The sequence below is a fragment of the Pygoscelis adeliae genome, unplaced genomic scaffold, assembly GCF_000699105.1.
Source record: "Pygoscelis adeliae isolate BGI_AS28 unplaced genomic scaffold, ASM69910v1 Scaffold308, whole genome shotgun sequence".
In the NCBI taxonomy this organism is placed as follows: Eukaryota; Metazoa; Chordata; class Aves; order Sphenisciformes; family Spheniscidae; genus Pygoscelis; species Pygoscelis adeliae.
Window position 1 is genome coordinate 1,121,302 of NW_008825306.1, and position 14,939 is coordinate 1,136,240.

General features: G+C 41.0%; 1 protein-coding gene across 4 annotated transcripts in view; it reads left to right on the forward strand.

The window, feature by feature from the left end:
* The window catches only part of TRERF1 (transcriptional regulating factor 1), a 72,519-nt gene extending 60,927 nt beyond the window's left edge, over window positions 1-11,592 (forward strand). For all 4 annotated transcript variants that reach the window (XM_009330163.1, XM_009330166.1, XM_009330165.1 and 1 more), the window contains 8 exons: window positions 6-145; window positions 875-978; window positions 2,171-2,246; window positions 7,686-7,774; window positions 8,599-8,712; window positions 9,516-9,704; window positions 10,203-10,411; window positions 11,059-11,592. In XM_009330163.1, the coding sequence (XP_009328438.1) occupies window positions 6-145; window positions 875-978; window positions 2,171-2,246; window positions 7,686-7,774; window positions 8,599-8,712; window positions 9,516-9,704; window positions 10,203-10,411; window positions 11,059-11,380 (1,243 nt within the window). In that variant the 3' untranslated portion in view covers window positions 11,381-11,592. The remainder of the gene's footprint in view (window positions 1-5; window positions 146-874; window positions 979-2,170; window positions 2,247-7,685; window positions 7,775-8,598; window positions 8,713-9,515; window positions 9,705-10,202; window positions 10,412-11,058) is intronic.
* Window positions 11,593-14,939: the final 3,347 nt, after the last annotated feature.

A 14,939-nucleotide genomic window follows, 5' to 3' on the forward strand; every position in this document is an offset into this window, starting at 1 on the left:
TATAGACGAATAAATATCGGGTCCAGGTTCCAGGCTGATATTCCTGAGCTGCAGGACAGATGGCTAATGGAGAAAGATGTGCACAAGGCTACTTTGGTTTGGAAGCCATGGCCGGAACTGGAAAACAAAGTCTTCCAACAAAGAGGTACAATGATTTGCCATTTTAGAAGTTCATACATCACCCTGTGCCCGTTGAAGAAACTCACATTGATTTCTCATGGATATACTGTACAAAATGTTCAAGAGAGTATTAATTACTGAGAATGCAGAGCAAGAGACCAGAACTGCATGTTACAGATGCAGAGTAAGAACATTATATAGCGTCACTTAAAGTGAAGTCTGGATGAACTGTTTCCTAGTAGCCAAGGGGGAAAGATTGTTGCTGGGAAGTGGTTTTTTGGGTACTGAATTGCCTGGTAAGGACAGAGATCACAGATGAGAGGCAGCTGGTGGTTCCTGGGCCTCTCCTGTGACCATAACTGAGAGGAAATGCGATGGGCTCAGTGGCTTTTTCCAGTCCTGAGCAGTTTGTTCCTGCTTCCAGCACGATTCATTTCTGTTTCTCTGCCCTGGCTGGAGCCTTCTTGGCACAGCAACATCACTGGCCTGTGTGAGCCACTGCCTCACAGGCAAATCTCTGCCTCTGGCTCTGCAGTAGCCTGTCCCGTCCCAAGGATGCACTCTGCAAATCCCGTCACATCCCCTCCTCAGTGAGTGATCCTAAAACCAGGAGATGAGGTGCTGGGGAGAGAGAGTATGAAAGCTGTTGCCCTGAACTACATTGTCTGTGAGCGGCATTACAGAATCCTCGTCTCTGGATGTTTGGCTGACAGGCGACTGTATTAGCAGTAAAATGTTGACTTGTTTCTGACAGTGGAAGACCTTTTAAATATGAGCTGTTCCAGTGTGTTACCTGGTGGAGGAACTAACTCAGAATACGCTTTGCACTCTCTCTTTGAGGCGAAAGGAGATATTATGGTAAGATAAGAAGCTGAAAGGGGATATATGATCCTCTTCTGCAGATAAATTAGCATGCTTTATTAAATGGGTTTAGATACGGTTATATAAAAAAGAGACTTCTGGTTGATTAGCAGTGATGCTTTAAACATCCTGTAACATTTTTGGGGAATGACTTTTCCCTTTCATTCTTCAATAAATTTAAATTTCAAAGCAGTGCCTCTCTGAAGGCTTACTGTATATTTCATATAGATAAGATTATTTAGTTTATAGCCTTGGGGCTTTGAATGTCTCCCAGTGCTTGCTCCAGCCCTGATATTTCACAAGCTTTATATTTGGTCACAGAGAGCTTAGTCCTCTTCTAGCCCTTATAAAAACCCTTTTTTGTAGCAGCAATCACATCTACTTATTCGTTCAGAACAGTGAGGTAATTGCACACAGTTCTCATATAAATAATGCATTTCAAGTATTTGCATTAGTTTAGTGATGGGAATGTTATTAACTAGGGCAAAACATCCATTTTGCCCAGTATTAGGGAAAAGAAAGACAAGGCCCTGCACCGGTTCCTGGAAAGCTAATTTAAAACAAAATGCAACTTCACAGGATTGTCTGATACAGTGTTTTTTAGCTTGTGTCCCAGTTTCCTTAGGCTCTGTTAGCTGTATCTGAGGGGTCTGAGACAGATGACTGAACTTACTGTGAGGATGTGAAATTTGCTATACTGGGGGTCTGCATTGCCACGGGAAAAATTTTAGGGATGCACAAATCATCTGTCTCCCCTGATCCAAAGGAGGATTAACTATACTTGCTGTCATTCCTGACAGATGTTGACCTAAACAAGATACTCTAAAAGACTTCATGCTATAAATATTAATGCTATCAAACCAACCATTAAATATTAGTATTAATTAACACTATCAAGTCAAACACTATAAACGTATTTGTATGTGGCAAGCGGAAGGGAGGGAAGAGCTGAAAGTTGCTAATAGCTACATTTGTGCTAATTAAGGCAGGACAGGTGTGCATTAGGTGCTTTTCTGTGAGGTACAGTGTTAATGGGCCTTGGAGTAATTTGATGTGATTTCGTATGACAGAAAAGAAAAAAAGAGAGAAAATTTATTCATAACTTCGTACAAAATAGACTTCTAAATGCAGTTGTATGCAGCAGCCGACTGCAGTTGCTAATTCTGTTTTTCTCTGCTTTTTCATTTAGGTTGCTCTTGAGAAGCTGCTGTTGAGAAAGCCAGTGAGATTGAAGTGTCATCCTTTAGCAAATTACCACTACGCCGGTAGGTTTCTTTGCGATCTCTGTATCTGCTGGTCTATAGAGTCCAAGGCTGGTATCCCAGGCTGGAGCATGGGATCACGCTGCACTCTCTGCTGTCTGCTGCGGGGATGGCAGCCTCTAATAGAGAGGTGATGTGGACAGTGCCGAGTGGTGCTTCCGGAGCCTTTTGTTACAAGTTTGGCAGTTTTTCACCTGACTGACAATGTGCAGAAACTTTGCATCCATGTTGCTGTGTAGGGTTCTACAGATTTTAAAACTGCCTTGAGTAATTTTTTTCCTCTTTTAAACTAAATTTTAATGTGTTGATCTCCTTTTAAAATTGCTGCTAGTCACAGATTATAATTTATTAGCAGTAAGGTCTTCATTTTCTGGTATGTAGATGTCTGCCATCATGCCTTCCTTGTCTGAGGTGATGGTGCGTGATAAATGAATATGATAATCATGAGCATCCTTCCAAAGAGGCAGTGCTGTAACTCTCGCTAGTGTCTTAGTACTGAATACACAGCCTGTCTTTGCATGGATCTAGCTGAAAAAAACCCAGGTCTGGGACGGTGGCTTCTTTAAACACAGCAAGAACCGCATTTTGGTGATGAAGCAGAAGTGCTCTGTGAAATACACAAGGTGGGTTAAGCCACTGGACTTAAGCTGTGTCAGCTAAGCATAGGTGGCAAATGCCTCTCTTCGGCAGCCCTCCATGTTATTACTTAATGCTTCGTAGTGGCTAACAACTGCTTGGACATACAGAATAGGGTTTTACATAAGAGATTTAAGAATTTATCTCCAGTTTAGGCTCAATAGGAAATAAGAATCAAGAAGGAAATCAAGAATCTTCTGGTGGTCAGTCAGTCAATCACAATGTCCCCGGGTCATATACTCATTTCCAGTTATAGTCATTGTGCCACATAAATATGGAAGCAAGCTACTTCCTGGCTGTAGCAGCTCGCTGGAAAGATTCCCAAGTAACAAGGACTCTTTTGTAAAGCAACTCCTTAACCCCTTGGCCTGAGAACAAGAGCAGAAACATGTCTGATGGCAGCTGATAATGAGAGTGAATAAATGTGAAGATCAGGTTTTCAATCTTGGCTAGGGGAGATGCCTAGTGCCTTTGATAACAGCTCTGTTGCAGTCCAAAGGGTGGACATGGGGGTGGACGGAGAAGGAGGACGTCAGCCAGGAACTTTGACTAGGGTCTCTTGTCTGAAGAGATGACACCAAATCATGTATATCATGTATAAGAGACAGTCCAGGGCATGAGAGCAGGAAGATGAGGAGATACCCCAGCAGCCTCATCCTCACTGAGCGATCCAATTAGCAGAGCAGATAAATAAGAAATTTCTGCCTGTGTGGCAGAGGAGGAACAGTCTTTACTGAAGCAACTTCACAGTAGTTTCAGAAGGTGTTCTGTTTTGATGCAGGGAGGAGCCAGGCGAGATCGTTTTGTTTAATCTTTCACATGAGATGACGCTAATCCTTGTTAACTAGCACTGAGACCTGTGGACATCAGTGTATCCCTATTTCTTAAGCAGGAAAGAAAGTTTGATTCTGCTTATCACAGCATGAAATGAAATCTCACCAGTCTGGATTTAAGTACCATAAAATAACAAGACAAGGCATTACTTACTAATGCTCTTGAATGCAACATGTGATTGCAACTTATATTGACGGCCACACTCTAGCACCATGCAGCAGCTCTTGAATAGCAGTTTGTGGTTGATAATCAGCCACTCAAGGCATATGGGAATTTCTCACAATCTAGTGCATGAATAGCTTAATATAACTTCAAGTGGCATTTGTTTGGGTTAACTCTTTGGGCTTTCTGCTCCGTACTCAGAAATCGCAACTCTCAAGCACCGCCACATTTAAAGGTGGAATAGGCCAAAACAGAGCATGGCACTGACTCATGAGAATTAACTGTTTCCGCAAACAATAAATATCCAAATTCATCCTTAGCATTGCCCTCAAATGAGGGTACAAGCAAATAGCTCACCTTTGAAACCCGTTGGCTCGTGAGGGAAGCAAGTTGTAAAACTTGAGGCTTTTCTGTTGTGTGCCAAGAGAGCTGGGCATGCTGACCCAGGGCTGCTTGGAAGAACACCCTAATCTCTCTGTGCTAATGCTTTGCCATCTGTCAGGATGGTGTTTTAGGGAGGAGAGAGGGAACATGTATCTAATACAAGAGGAGCACTGTTGCAAACCCTTGAATTGTTTTCATTTGAACAGTGGAATTTCTCAGCTCTGAAGTTCTCCTGCAGTGAGAATGCAGGAGAGATGGTCTCTGAAATAATGTGCTTCAGGCAGTCTGAAAACTTCTTGCACACACTGAGATAGGGTATGGATCAGACCCAGCATATGCTGTAGGTAATGGATTTGAGCCACCTCTCAGGGGGGCTCCCTGGGTGTAGGTGTTGCCCCCTTGAAACCCACAGATGGGGCCCAAAATTTGTGGAAGATATTTATTGTCAGTTAATCAGTGCAAAACCAATATGGCAGATAAAATGTAGAATAAATGTCTAAACATAAAGATCAGCTTTAAAATTTGATCTGTATTCCAAAGTCCAAAATTCTTTCTTGCTGCATTGCAGATATCTCTCTATACACGTTCTCTATATCTCCCTCAAGCTAACAAGAGCAAAAGCGGTTTCCCAGCAACCAGAGTTAAAAACAGCTTTTCTTCTGTTTCTTTTCCTACACAGGATTTATTCTATTAATTAGGTTACTTCCAATTAACCCGCATAATCTTATAAGGGTCTCTGCTAATACCACAGCTATTGGGGAAACTGTAAGGCCTGAATCCTCCACAGGTGTACAATAAAATTAGTTTGTGGAAGTGATTTTTTTTATTTTTTTTTTCCTTCCCCCCCAGGTGGGTGGGGTAGAGGCAGGAGAGCATGGCTAGAGAGGTTAGCTGAAAACTAAAATCTCTCCTTTGGTGTTGTCATGCTTTTTAAAGTTATACTTTGGCATAGTAGAGCAGGCTCCTGGACTGAATCAGTGCATTTACCCCTGCCCAAAGGGAGGGTAAATGCAAATGCCTGGCAAGTTGTGTAAGAAGGGAATGATGCTGGTTCAGGGTGGGAAAGATGGCAAGGCAGTGTGTCAGCAAAAAGATCTTTGGGTGATAACAGAATAAATAAAACTCGTGGCTTGAAGCCAGTGCCTTTCTCTGACGCTTAAGAGAGCTTTAGTGTAAATCCCTGTGGAAATAACTAATGCATGCTTATATCCAGTACTGGAAAAGCCTGCAGAAAACAGGTTGCAGAAAAGTTAATTTTGTAGTTTTCAGCACATGACAGAGCTGTGAGATACCTGCTCTAAGCTTGTGAGCCTGGGAGTTGAAACTGAAAAGCGAAACATTTGAAGTTAATAAAAAAAAAAAAAACCAAACTTTTTTTTTTCCCCCTAGCCATAAGTAACCTGTAGAGTTCAATACCCTGCATGGTGCCAAGCCCAAGTTGATTGAATTCAGTGCAGAGGCAAGCATTTCTATGGAGAAGAGTAACACTGACAGGAATATTAGGGATTTCTTTTGATAAAAGTTTTAGATGTTTCAGAAACTCTCAGACAGACTGAAGTAGAATCTTGTCATAGTATAAGTCATTTCAGAGGCATCAGCTTTATGTCTTCTTGCATATCCTTCGTTTAATGTATGTAATGCTGCCCACTGTTACAAACAGGACACTGCTTTGATGCAGTAGAGCAATCCTGTGTTCCTTCTGTTTGACTAATACTGAGGAAGCACAAATTCATTTCAATTTAAATGTTGATTTCGCATTTTCATGGGCAGTTAGGCTGGTGAAGCAAACACAGAATAACAATATCTGAAAGTTTTATATACAGCTTCCATTAAATGATCAGAAAGCACTTTGTGCATATTGCACATTGCTACAATCACTATCTACTTGTGACCTCTGTAACAGAGGATTTAAGTGTCTTACCTCGATCCATGCAAGTGAAGAGCTGCGAAAGGACCTTATAAGAGTTACCAACTGGAGAACAAAATGATAGATGAACTTCTGTGTAGCTGAATGTAAAGTGGCATACAGGGGAATAAGCAATATAAGCTTTACATATAAAATTATGAGCTCTCTGGTGATACTTCTCAATTAGAGTGAGACCTTGGGATTATAACGCTAGTTCTATGAAAGCATCAGCTCTGTATTTTAGAACAGCTAAAAAAAACCCCAAGTCAAATGTTAAGAGGGTAGATGTCGTGGTTTAACCTCAGTCGGCAGCTAAGCACCACGCAGCCGCTCGCTCACTCCCCCCCACCCGGTGGGATGGGGGAGAGAATTGGAAAAGCACAAGTGAGAAAAACTCGTGGGTTGAGATAAAAACAGTTTAATAATTGAAATAAAATAATAATAATAATAAGATAATAATAATAATACACAAAGCAAGTGATGCACAGTACAATTGCTCACCACCCGCCGACTGATGCCCAGCCAGTCCCCGAGCAGCGGCCCCCCCCCGGCCAGCTTCCCCCAGTTTATGTACTGAGCATGACATCACACGGTATGGAATGTCCCTTTGGCCAGTTTGGCTGTGCCCCCTCCCAGCTTCTTGTGCACCTCCAGCCTTCTCAGTCGGTAGAGCATGGGAAGCTGAAAAGTCCTTGGCTAGTGTAAGCATTACCTAGCAACAACTAAAACATGGGTGCCTTATCAACTTTGTTCTCATCCTAAATCCAAAACACAGCACTGTACCAGCTACTAGGAAGGAACTTAACTCTATCCCTGCCGAAACCAGGACAGTAGAGAACATGGTGATGCCACTGTGCAAGTCTGTGGATTGCTTATATGTTGACCATTATGTGCCTTTCTGGTCTCTTCACCTCTATAGGAATGTTTTAGTACTGAAAAAGGTTCAGAGCGGGACAGCAGTAATGACCAAAGGTGTGGGGGTGACAGAAAGGACATGCAATCCTGAATACATGGAGATGATGGTCGAGGTTGAAGAGCAAAGGGTCATCCAGTGAAGCTACTGGGAGCCAGGAAGCAAAGAAAGGAGGTGGTTCTTCATGCGGAGGGTCTACTGATCTGTGAAACTCCTCGGCAAAGGATCTTTTGGGTGCAAGAAGTTTAACTGGTTGAAAGGAAGAGTGGGTCAGCACTTACAAGGATAATTACAAAATAAGCAAATTGCAACAGACTCAGGAAATCCCCTGTGCCGAAAACGGTCAGAGGTTAAGAAGAATTAGGGAGAGGCATTGTGTTTGCTTGCCCTGATCTTACTGTTTCCTAGGCAACTGCCTGTGACCACTGCTGGAGACCGAATACGGGTTAGGTGGACTCAAGGTCTGAGTCAGTACAGCCATGCTTGTATTTGGGTAGCAGCAATCACTAGCATGTGCTTGAGGTTTCCCAGTTTTTGTTTCAGCTACTACATCAACATAAAGGTGGTGAGTTTTTATCGTTTATAATGAATTGACTCTTTTTTTAAGGCTCTGACAAATGGACGCATCAAGAAAGGAGGCTGTTCAAAGAGGCATTGTCCACCTACAGCAAAGATTTCATATTTGTACAGAAAATGGTAAGGTTATTTCTGTTCTGCCAGTTGTTTTTTCCATTTGCTGCATTCTGTCCCCCTTCATTTTCCCTCCAGCTTATTGCAGACATAGAGCCAGCAGTGGTTACAAGAACGCCATTAGGAGTGGTATATTCCATTTGGTGTACCTATGCATGCAACTGCAGCACCAGTAAAAAACGGTTAAAAATAAATAAATAAAATCTGTTCTTTTTGTTATTGTATGTAAAAGTTTCCACACCTGGAATCCAAGTCACGGCATTCCATGTGTGGGACCGAGTATGGTACTCCACTATCACCTTGGTGTTCTCTGGCGGTTTGTTAAAAGGTACCCGAGTCACTGGCATTGAGCCTCGCGCCAGCAAGGGTTGAAACCTGTTAATGAAGAGGGAACGTGTTTGGGCTTAATTTTCGTGTTCTGCCACAAAGCAGAAAAGGCGAGGTGTATACATCTCAGGGCAGAATACCTTGCTTGTTAGCTCAAATGTTGAAAAACATTTGGGTTTATGGGAACCAAGTCTTAATTCCTAGATTTCTTGGTAGTATTGTACACTTGAGCTACAAAAGTATATTCTCAGTCATTTTCTGACTAGAGTCCAGAGAATCCCAGAGAAATGTACTGAAGCTGAAATAGTCAACACAAATTTGACTGAAAAACAATAACTAAAAAAAATTATTCTACAAGAGTATTCCTGTTGTAGTCAAACTGTCTTTTTTTTCTCCATTTGAATGTTTGAGAAATAAAGCCTGCCTCTTGGAATATATTAAAATTCTGTTGAATGAAAGAAAAAAATTGAGATTGGACTATTTCTGCCATTACTTAACTACAGGTTAAGTCTAAGACGGTTGCACAATGTGTGGAATACTACTATACCTGGAAGAAAATCTTGCGTTTGGGACGGAAGCACAGAACACGTTTAGAGAAAAAGAGAGAGGAATGTCTGGTAAGTCTAAAAGAATATGAAAAAGTTTAACACTTGATAATTTTTATGTTAATCCTGTTTTGAGGAGGAGGTTGAACTAGATGACATAGGTCTCTTCCAATCAAAATTATTCCATAATTGTAGATTATGTTCTGTATGAGCATTCTGTGACCTCAGCTACACCAAGATTTTGTGTTCCTGGACTGTAACGGGATAAAACTGTTTTGACTAGTGCATTATCTAACTCTAGTCCAGCAATTATGGCTTTTGCTACTGATGATGCAAGTAAACCTCTGTAAATTATTCCTGTGCCTGTGTGTGTGTGCTCCTAAAGGCTGCTCTAATATTCTAGTATAAATATAATTTACACAGACTAGCAGTGCAATTCTTTGTGCGCAAGGTCTGTATTACAGGTAGTCTTAAGAGATGTGTGGTGTTTTGTTTTGATTTTGGAGGTTTGTTTGTTTGTTTGTTTTTTAAATAAGTCATTTAATTTGACTATGAATATAGTGTACATTGCCATTCTAACAGTTGGGGGAGAGTATTGCACTTTGGCATCTGTAGGCTCTTAGAGCCACGGCTCTCTAATACAGACGGAGGGTGTTTTGAGCACTGCAGTGAAGCTTCATGAGCTGTAGCTTGTCATTAAGGGGTGGGAGTTCCAGCAAGACCAGAAGTTCATTCAGGATGGGAAAAAATACTGAAACCTGGAAGCAGGCTTGACTAAGCAGCATGCTGTTCCAGTACTGTCTATGTCCTACTATCCAGTACTGTCTGTCTTTGACCATATTTCTAGCATTTCTTAAATGCACTGTCTATTTCAGACAAGTGGAGAAGAGGAGGTGTTAGAGGAAGATGAGGAGATCGAAGAAGACAGAAAGGAAGAAAGGGAAATGCAGAAGTCTCCTGACCCACCAGCTATTCCTCTTGTTGGACATATAGATCTGCCTGCCCTTCAGAGTCTTTCACTTTCTTCGTCCTCCTTCATCTGTGAAATGCCGAACTGTGGCGCTGTACGTGTGTTTGGTATCTTTAATAGCAGGGGGGCTGCGTACTAGTCAATTGTGATTTTGGAAATCAGGGTTTTATTCCTGGCCAGTGATATCTCCGGAATATCTTTGGACAAATCCTTTTGCCCGCCTTTAATTCCCACATGACAAAATATAGGCAATATGCTGATCTGTACATAAAATTGTATCCTGAGATGTTGTATCGATTAGAAGCACTATATGGTAACAGCTCTGATTACCATTTTGTTATACAACTGTAATAATAGGATAGCTCATTGGTTTGTTTTTATTATGACTAAGTTTCTTTAACTCTAGTGGGACGTAGCCGAGAGCAAGCAGCATTTGACCAAGTACATTGTTTGTGTGTATTGGATGTGTACAGTTGTTCTATTGTAATATGCATTCAGCATACTTCTTTCTGCAGTTCCTGTTCCAGTGCAGTATTTCTTGATTTTTTTATTTTTATTTTTTTTTCCTTCCTTCGACCCTACTCCCCGTCAGGTGTTCAGTTCCCGACAAGCGCTGAATGGCCACGCTCGCATTCATGGAGGTACGAATCAGGTGACAAAAACCCGATGCACCATTCCAGGCACTAAGCAGAAATCTGGTACACAGAGCGGATACTGCTCCATCAAGAGTTCACCTGCCCACAGCACAACAAGCGGTGAGACTGACCCAACAACAATTTTTCCTTGCAAGGAGTGTGGCAAGTAAGTGAATATGACTGTCTGAAGTATCGCATCGCATTTGCCTATTTATATTCCAGGTGAATAGTGTTGTGACAAAGTCTTTATTTTGCTCTGATGGTCTCAAAAGAAGTTTCCCCTTAGATGACATGTCCTCTTATCAGAACCTTCAGAGGTTGGTTTGCATGACGTTTTGGATGCTTCCCCTGCAGTATTTGCTCCAATTTTCCTGAATCCATTTACCTGCTAGAATTTCTACATCTCACAGTCCAGCTTCCTGCCTCATCACTGACTTGCATGTGACAGTGGGCAGCTCTCTGTTTCTGCGCTTGAGTTTGTCCATCCTGATGTGGGATTCCTTCACTTCTTCCCCATTGTGCAAGACTGTAGTGAAACTAACTCCAGGGAGAATTAGGATGTGCAGAGATACTGAAGCAACTGTGGGAGCTACAAAATACCTCCGGCAGAGCCTGAGTAGACCATTTTGATACTGTCAGGATGTATAAATCTGGTAGTCTGTCCCTGAAATTCTCACCATGGCATTGCAGACTTCACTGACTTCTATTTCAGGACAAGGAAGCAAATGTACTGATAGGTTGTTGAGTCTTTTTTGGCTCATTTCATCAAAAGCAATGCATTTTTATCTGATTTTTTTTTCCTTTAAAATTTAGGGTGTTTTTCAAAATCAAAAGCCGCAATGCTCACATGAAGACTCACAGACAACAAGAAGAACAGCAAAGGCAGAAGGCTCAGAAAGCTGCTGTGGCAGCAGAAATGGCAGCCACCATTGCGAGAACTACTGGGCCAGTTGGGCATAGTTTGATCCCTCTGGATCACATGAGTTTAGTTAAACATGTTGAAAATGTCGGTGACATTGACGACGATGTTGTTCAGGAGCTGGGTGATGTCATGGAAGAGAATGAAGTCATGGATGCTGACCTTTTATTGGATGATGAAGATGCAGATCTACTGCAGGATGATGCTGAGTTGTAAATAAGGTTGTTCGATAAAGACAGCTACTGAGCACACCCTGAATGGATCAATCAGGAAACCTGGACTGCTCGTTTGTTCCCCACTGATTGTAAACTACCTGTTGAAAATGACAATTCTTTTATCCAGGTCTAGAAAAAAAGAAATCTCCTTTTTTCCCTTTTTTTAATTAATTTGTGTTTTGGGGGAAAAAATAAATAATTGGTACAAATATTCTTATAAGGTGTTTTTATCTGAGCTCATTTTGCTGATAACTTCCAAGGCCGCTAATTACAGAAGTTCGTGGTTCTGCTATCACTTCCCTCCAGATGATCCCAGTAGGATCTTTAGTCTTTAACTCTTCCAGGTTTCATTCTACCCCAATTACAAGAATGATTTTCACACACTTCTGATGAAACGTTTGGGGTTTTTTTGCCTATAGTGGATCACTTCCAGCATCTTCTAGAGACTAAATGTCATCTCTGTTAAGGAGATGATTACATTCCTTGTCTTTGTGCTGTCATTTTAAGGGAGGTGGAGGGAAAAAAAAGATCTAATTTAACTGTGAAATAATTACAGGAGTGACTGTATCATCTGTGGTATCGCAGCACTTTTTCAGTTCTGTCTTGCCTTAATGCATACATGTTAGGCAGTTTGTAAAAGCATTGGTTACACTGTACATTTTAGAGCTTCCATTTCAGCAAGGTTCTGATCTGCTGATTTTTAAATGACCTAATTCAAGGATTGAAGAAAGAAGACGATTGTACTGTGGTTCACATCATCTGATGGGAACACTGAATCAGGAACACCGCCTTGGTAATCAGATTGCACTGGAAATATATTTCGCTGTGACAATAAATCACACTGTTGAATAGCCATCTCGGTGGTTATAGGAGAGTGTATGCTCGAGCAATGCAGGGGCTTGCTCTCACCAGGCAAACACAGGGAGACATTCCTGCCCATGGAACAGAGATTGGTGGAGTATATGCCTTCAGCACATTAGTTATTATTTGTAGGCATGAAATGTTGTTCTTGTGCCATTTTCAGTCCTCCTCATTACACCAAATTCAAATGTTGTTTATTTAGTAAAACATATTCCAACGGTGAGTTGACATTGCTGTTTAATTACCGCTTCTCCTCCCTTAGGTTCAGATCTACATGCTGGATGTCTAACACCATTTATATAAATTTAGATTTGGTTCTCTAAGTAAATAGGATCTCAAAAGAATTGTACCTTGCAGAATTAAAGAATTAAGAATTGGAGTTAGGTTGAGTGGGCCTTTAATTACAGAATATGAATACTGATTTTAGACCTTTCACAGGTAGCAGCACTGATTTTCTTGTGAATTTTGCACAGTAGAAGAGTATTGCTAACTTTATAAAATATTTTATAAGACTGGTTTCAGATCTTCCAGGTTTCAGGGTTGTTTGGGTTTTTTTATGGGTTGGGTTTTGTTTTATTGGGGTTTTTTTGCCACATTCCTAACATCTTAAGCAGAATCTGAGAGATGGTGGATTTTATGTTCTACTGTCTTTCTTCCTTGTATAACTATGCAAAATGAGGGTAAACCATGGCACTTTTGTATAGGAGTACCGGACCACACAAGTTCAAAACCAGTGGGACTCATTGGCAGAGAGGTGCCTTCTCTGTCAAAGCCAAATATGTGAAGCCAAATGACCTGAAGTTTCTACTTAAGGTCAAATGTTCTGATACTAAAGAACAACCCTTCAGGAGAATGGAAATCACTTCTCAGTTTCTGGTTAGTGAAGTTCCTGTGTATGCGGTTTTAGTGTGTGTTTGGGGTTGTTCCAGAGGTTTTTTTCAGTTGGTTTTGACCAGCGGGTAGAATTTCACTCCCTCTGCTACCTAAGGGATGACGTTCTCGATTACTATACCTGGGAGTTTCAGGAGATCAGGCAGCAGCCTTCTTTCCTTTCCCAAACTGCCAGTCAGCACACTGCCCAGCAGTTCCTGTCTGTGTTGTCACACGTTACTTTTAGAGGGGCCATGCAGCGCAGGTTGTTCAGCTGTATGCTGCCAACTAGATCCACTGATAATAAATTTTGTAGACTGTGCAAGTCTTAGTGGTTTGCAAAGTGGAGGCTTTTGTGAGCGGTAACTTGTGTTGGCTTTTAGGAGCCTGTCTTAGAAACAACCTGTCAGAGTCTACTCTTTCTCTTCCAAACTTGTATCATTTTGAACTTTTAAGGACCTTTCTGAGAAAGGCTGCTACACTGGAAAATGGATATATGTTTTCAGATTCCCCTGTTAATGGTGGGGAAAAAAATCTGAGTGTTTAAGCAATTAAGTCAGTGAGAGTTCTGCTTGAAGAACAGAGTGAAACATAGTAGAAACTTGTGGGCTTGATTCTGAAGAGCCAGCTCTGTATTAAAGAATCTACAGTGGAACTTTTCTAGCAACAATGGGACAGGTATCTGTGCTAAACCTAGTATATATAAATATATATACACATATATATGCCTGGTTCTGTAACATTAATCGGGTGCTGTCTTATTGTACAGCCAAGAAGATAATAGAACAACAATAACCAAAGAAGTTATTCATAAAGGAAAAAAAAAAAAGCACGTTTCTTAAGCAGTACACAATTTAGGCCTCAAACATTGACTTCATTATTATTAAGTGTTGCATCGGCTGGTGTTAAACAGATGCTGTTCTGCCTATTTGTACATAAGTCGGACATAGTTTTATTTCAGAAAAATTGTTTTCTTGCTGATGGTTGATGATGGAAAACTGTTCACTATTGAACTTAGTCCTCTTTGATAAAACCTGTACATATAGAAAACATATTTTATGAGAAAAATCTTATTTTCAATATTTAACTGTTATTTTATTAGAAGATGGTTGTAAATATATTAGGTGCTTTAGTGTAAAAAGCAGACTGTAATTTTAGGTGGCAGAGGAAGTAACAAAATAAAAAAAATATACATTTGTGATCTATGCTGGTTTCAGGTTCCTGCTGTTAGCATTTGACTTGCACACAGCTTAATTTCAGGTTACTGCCTACCTGGATGTGTGTATTAGGATGGCTTAGTGGCATGAATTCGTACTTGTTTAGTCCCCCCCTTCAAATATTTCGTACTCATTAGAACCTGTGTTACAATATGAACTGCTACTTATATGTGTAAAAAGAAGGGGGTTTATATGACATTTCCAGTCACTCTTATACTTTGGTAAAATATAGGTGGCTGGGTTTTGCTAACAGGCTGTATACCTTTTTTTTTTTTTTTTAAGTATTTTTAAGAGGGGGAGAAGTTTGAAAACTAAGCTCATGTGTAATTGTTTTTCAAAGGTTTCCTGAATCGTTCCAGGCAAAAAAAATATTACATGTATTCACCGCTACACGGTTGGGTGGACATGAGTATTCTTGGTAAGAACGAGTTGTGGTAAAAAGCGTTCTCGGAAAGGGGGAGAAAGTTTTAGAAGCCTCCTTTGGCCTCTCACCTTCAGCAAAAAAAAAAAAGTATTATCGCCTGCCCTGCCTCGGGGTCGGAGAAATGAGCAATTTTCTTTCTTCCCTCCGGCAGTGGAGGAGGGCGGCGTTGTCTCCTGGGAAGACAGGAC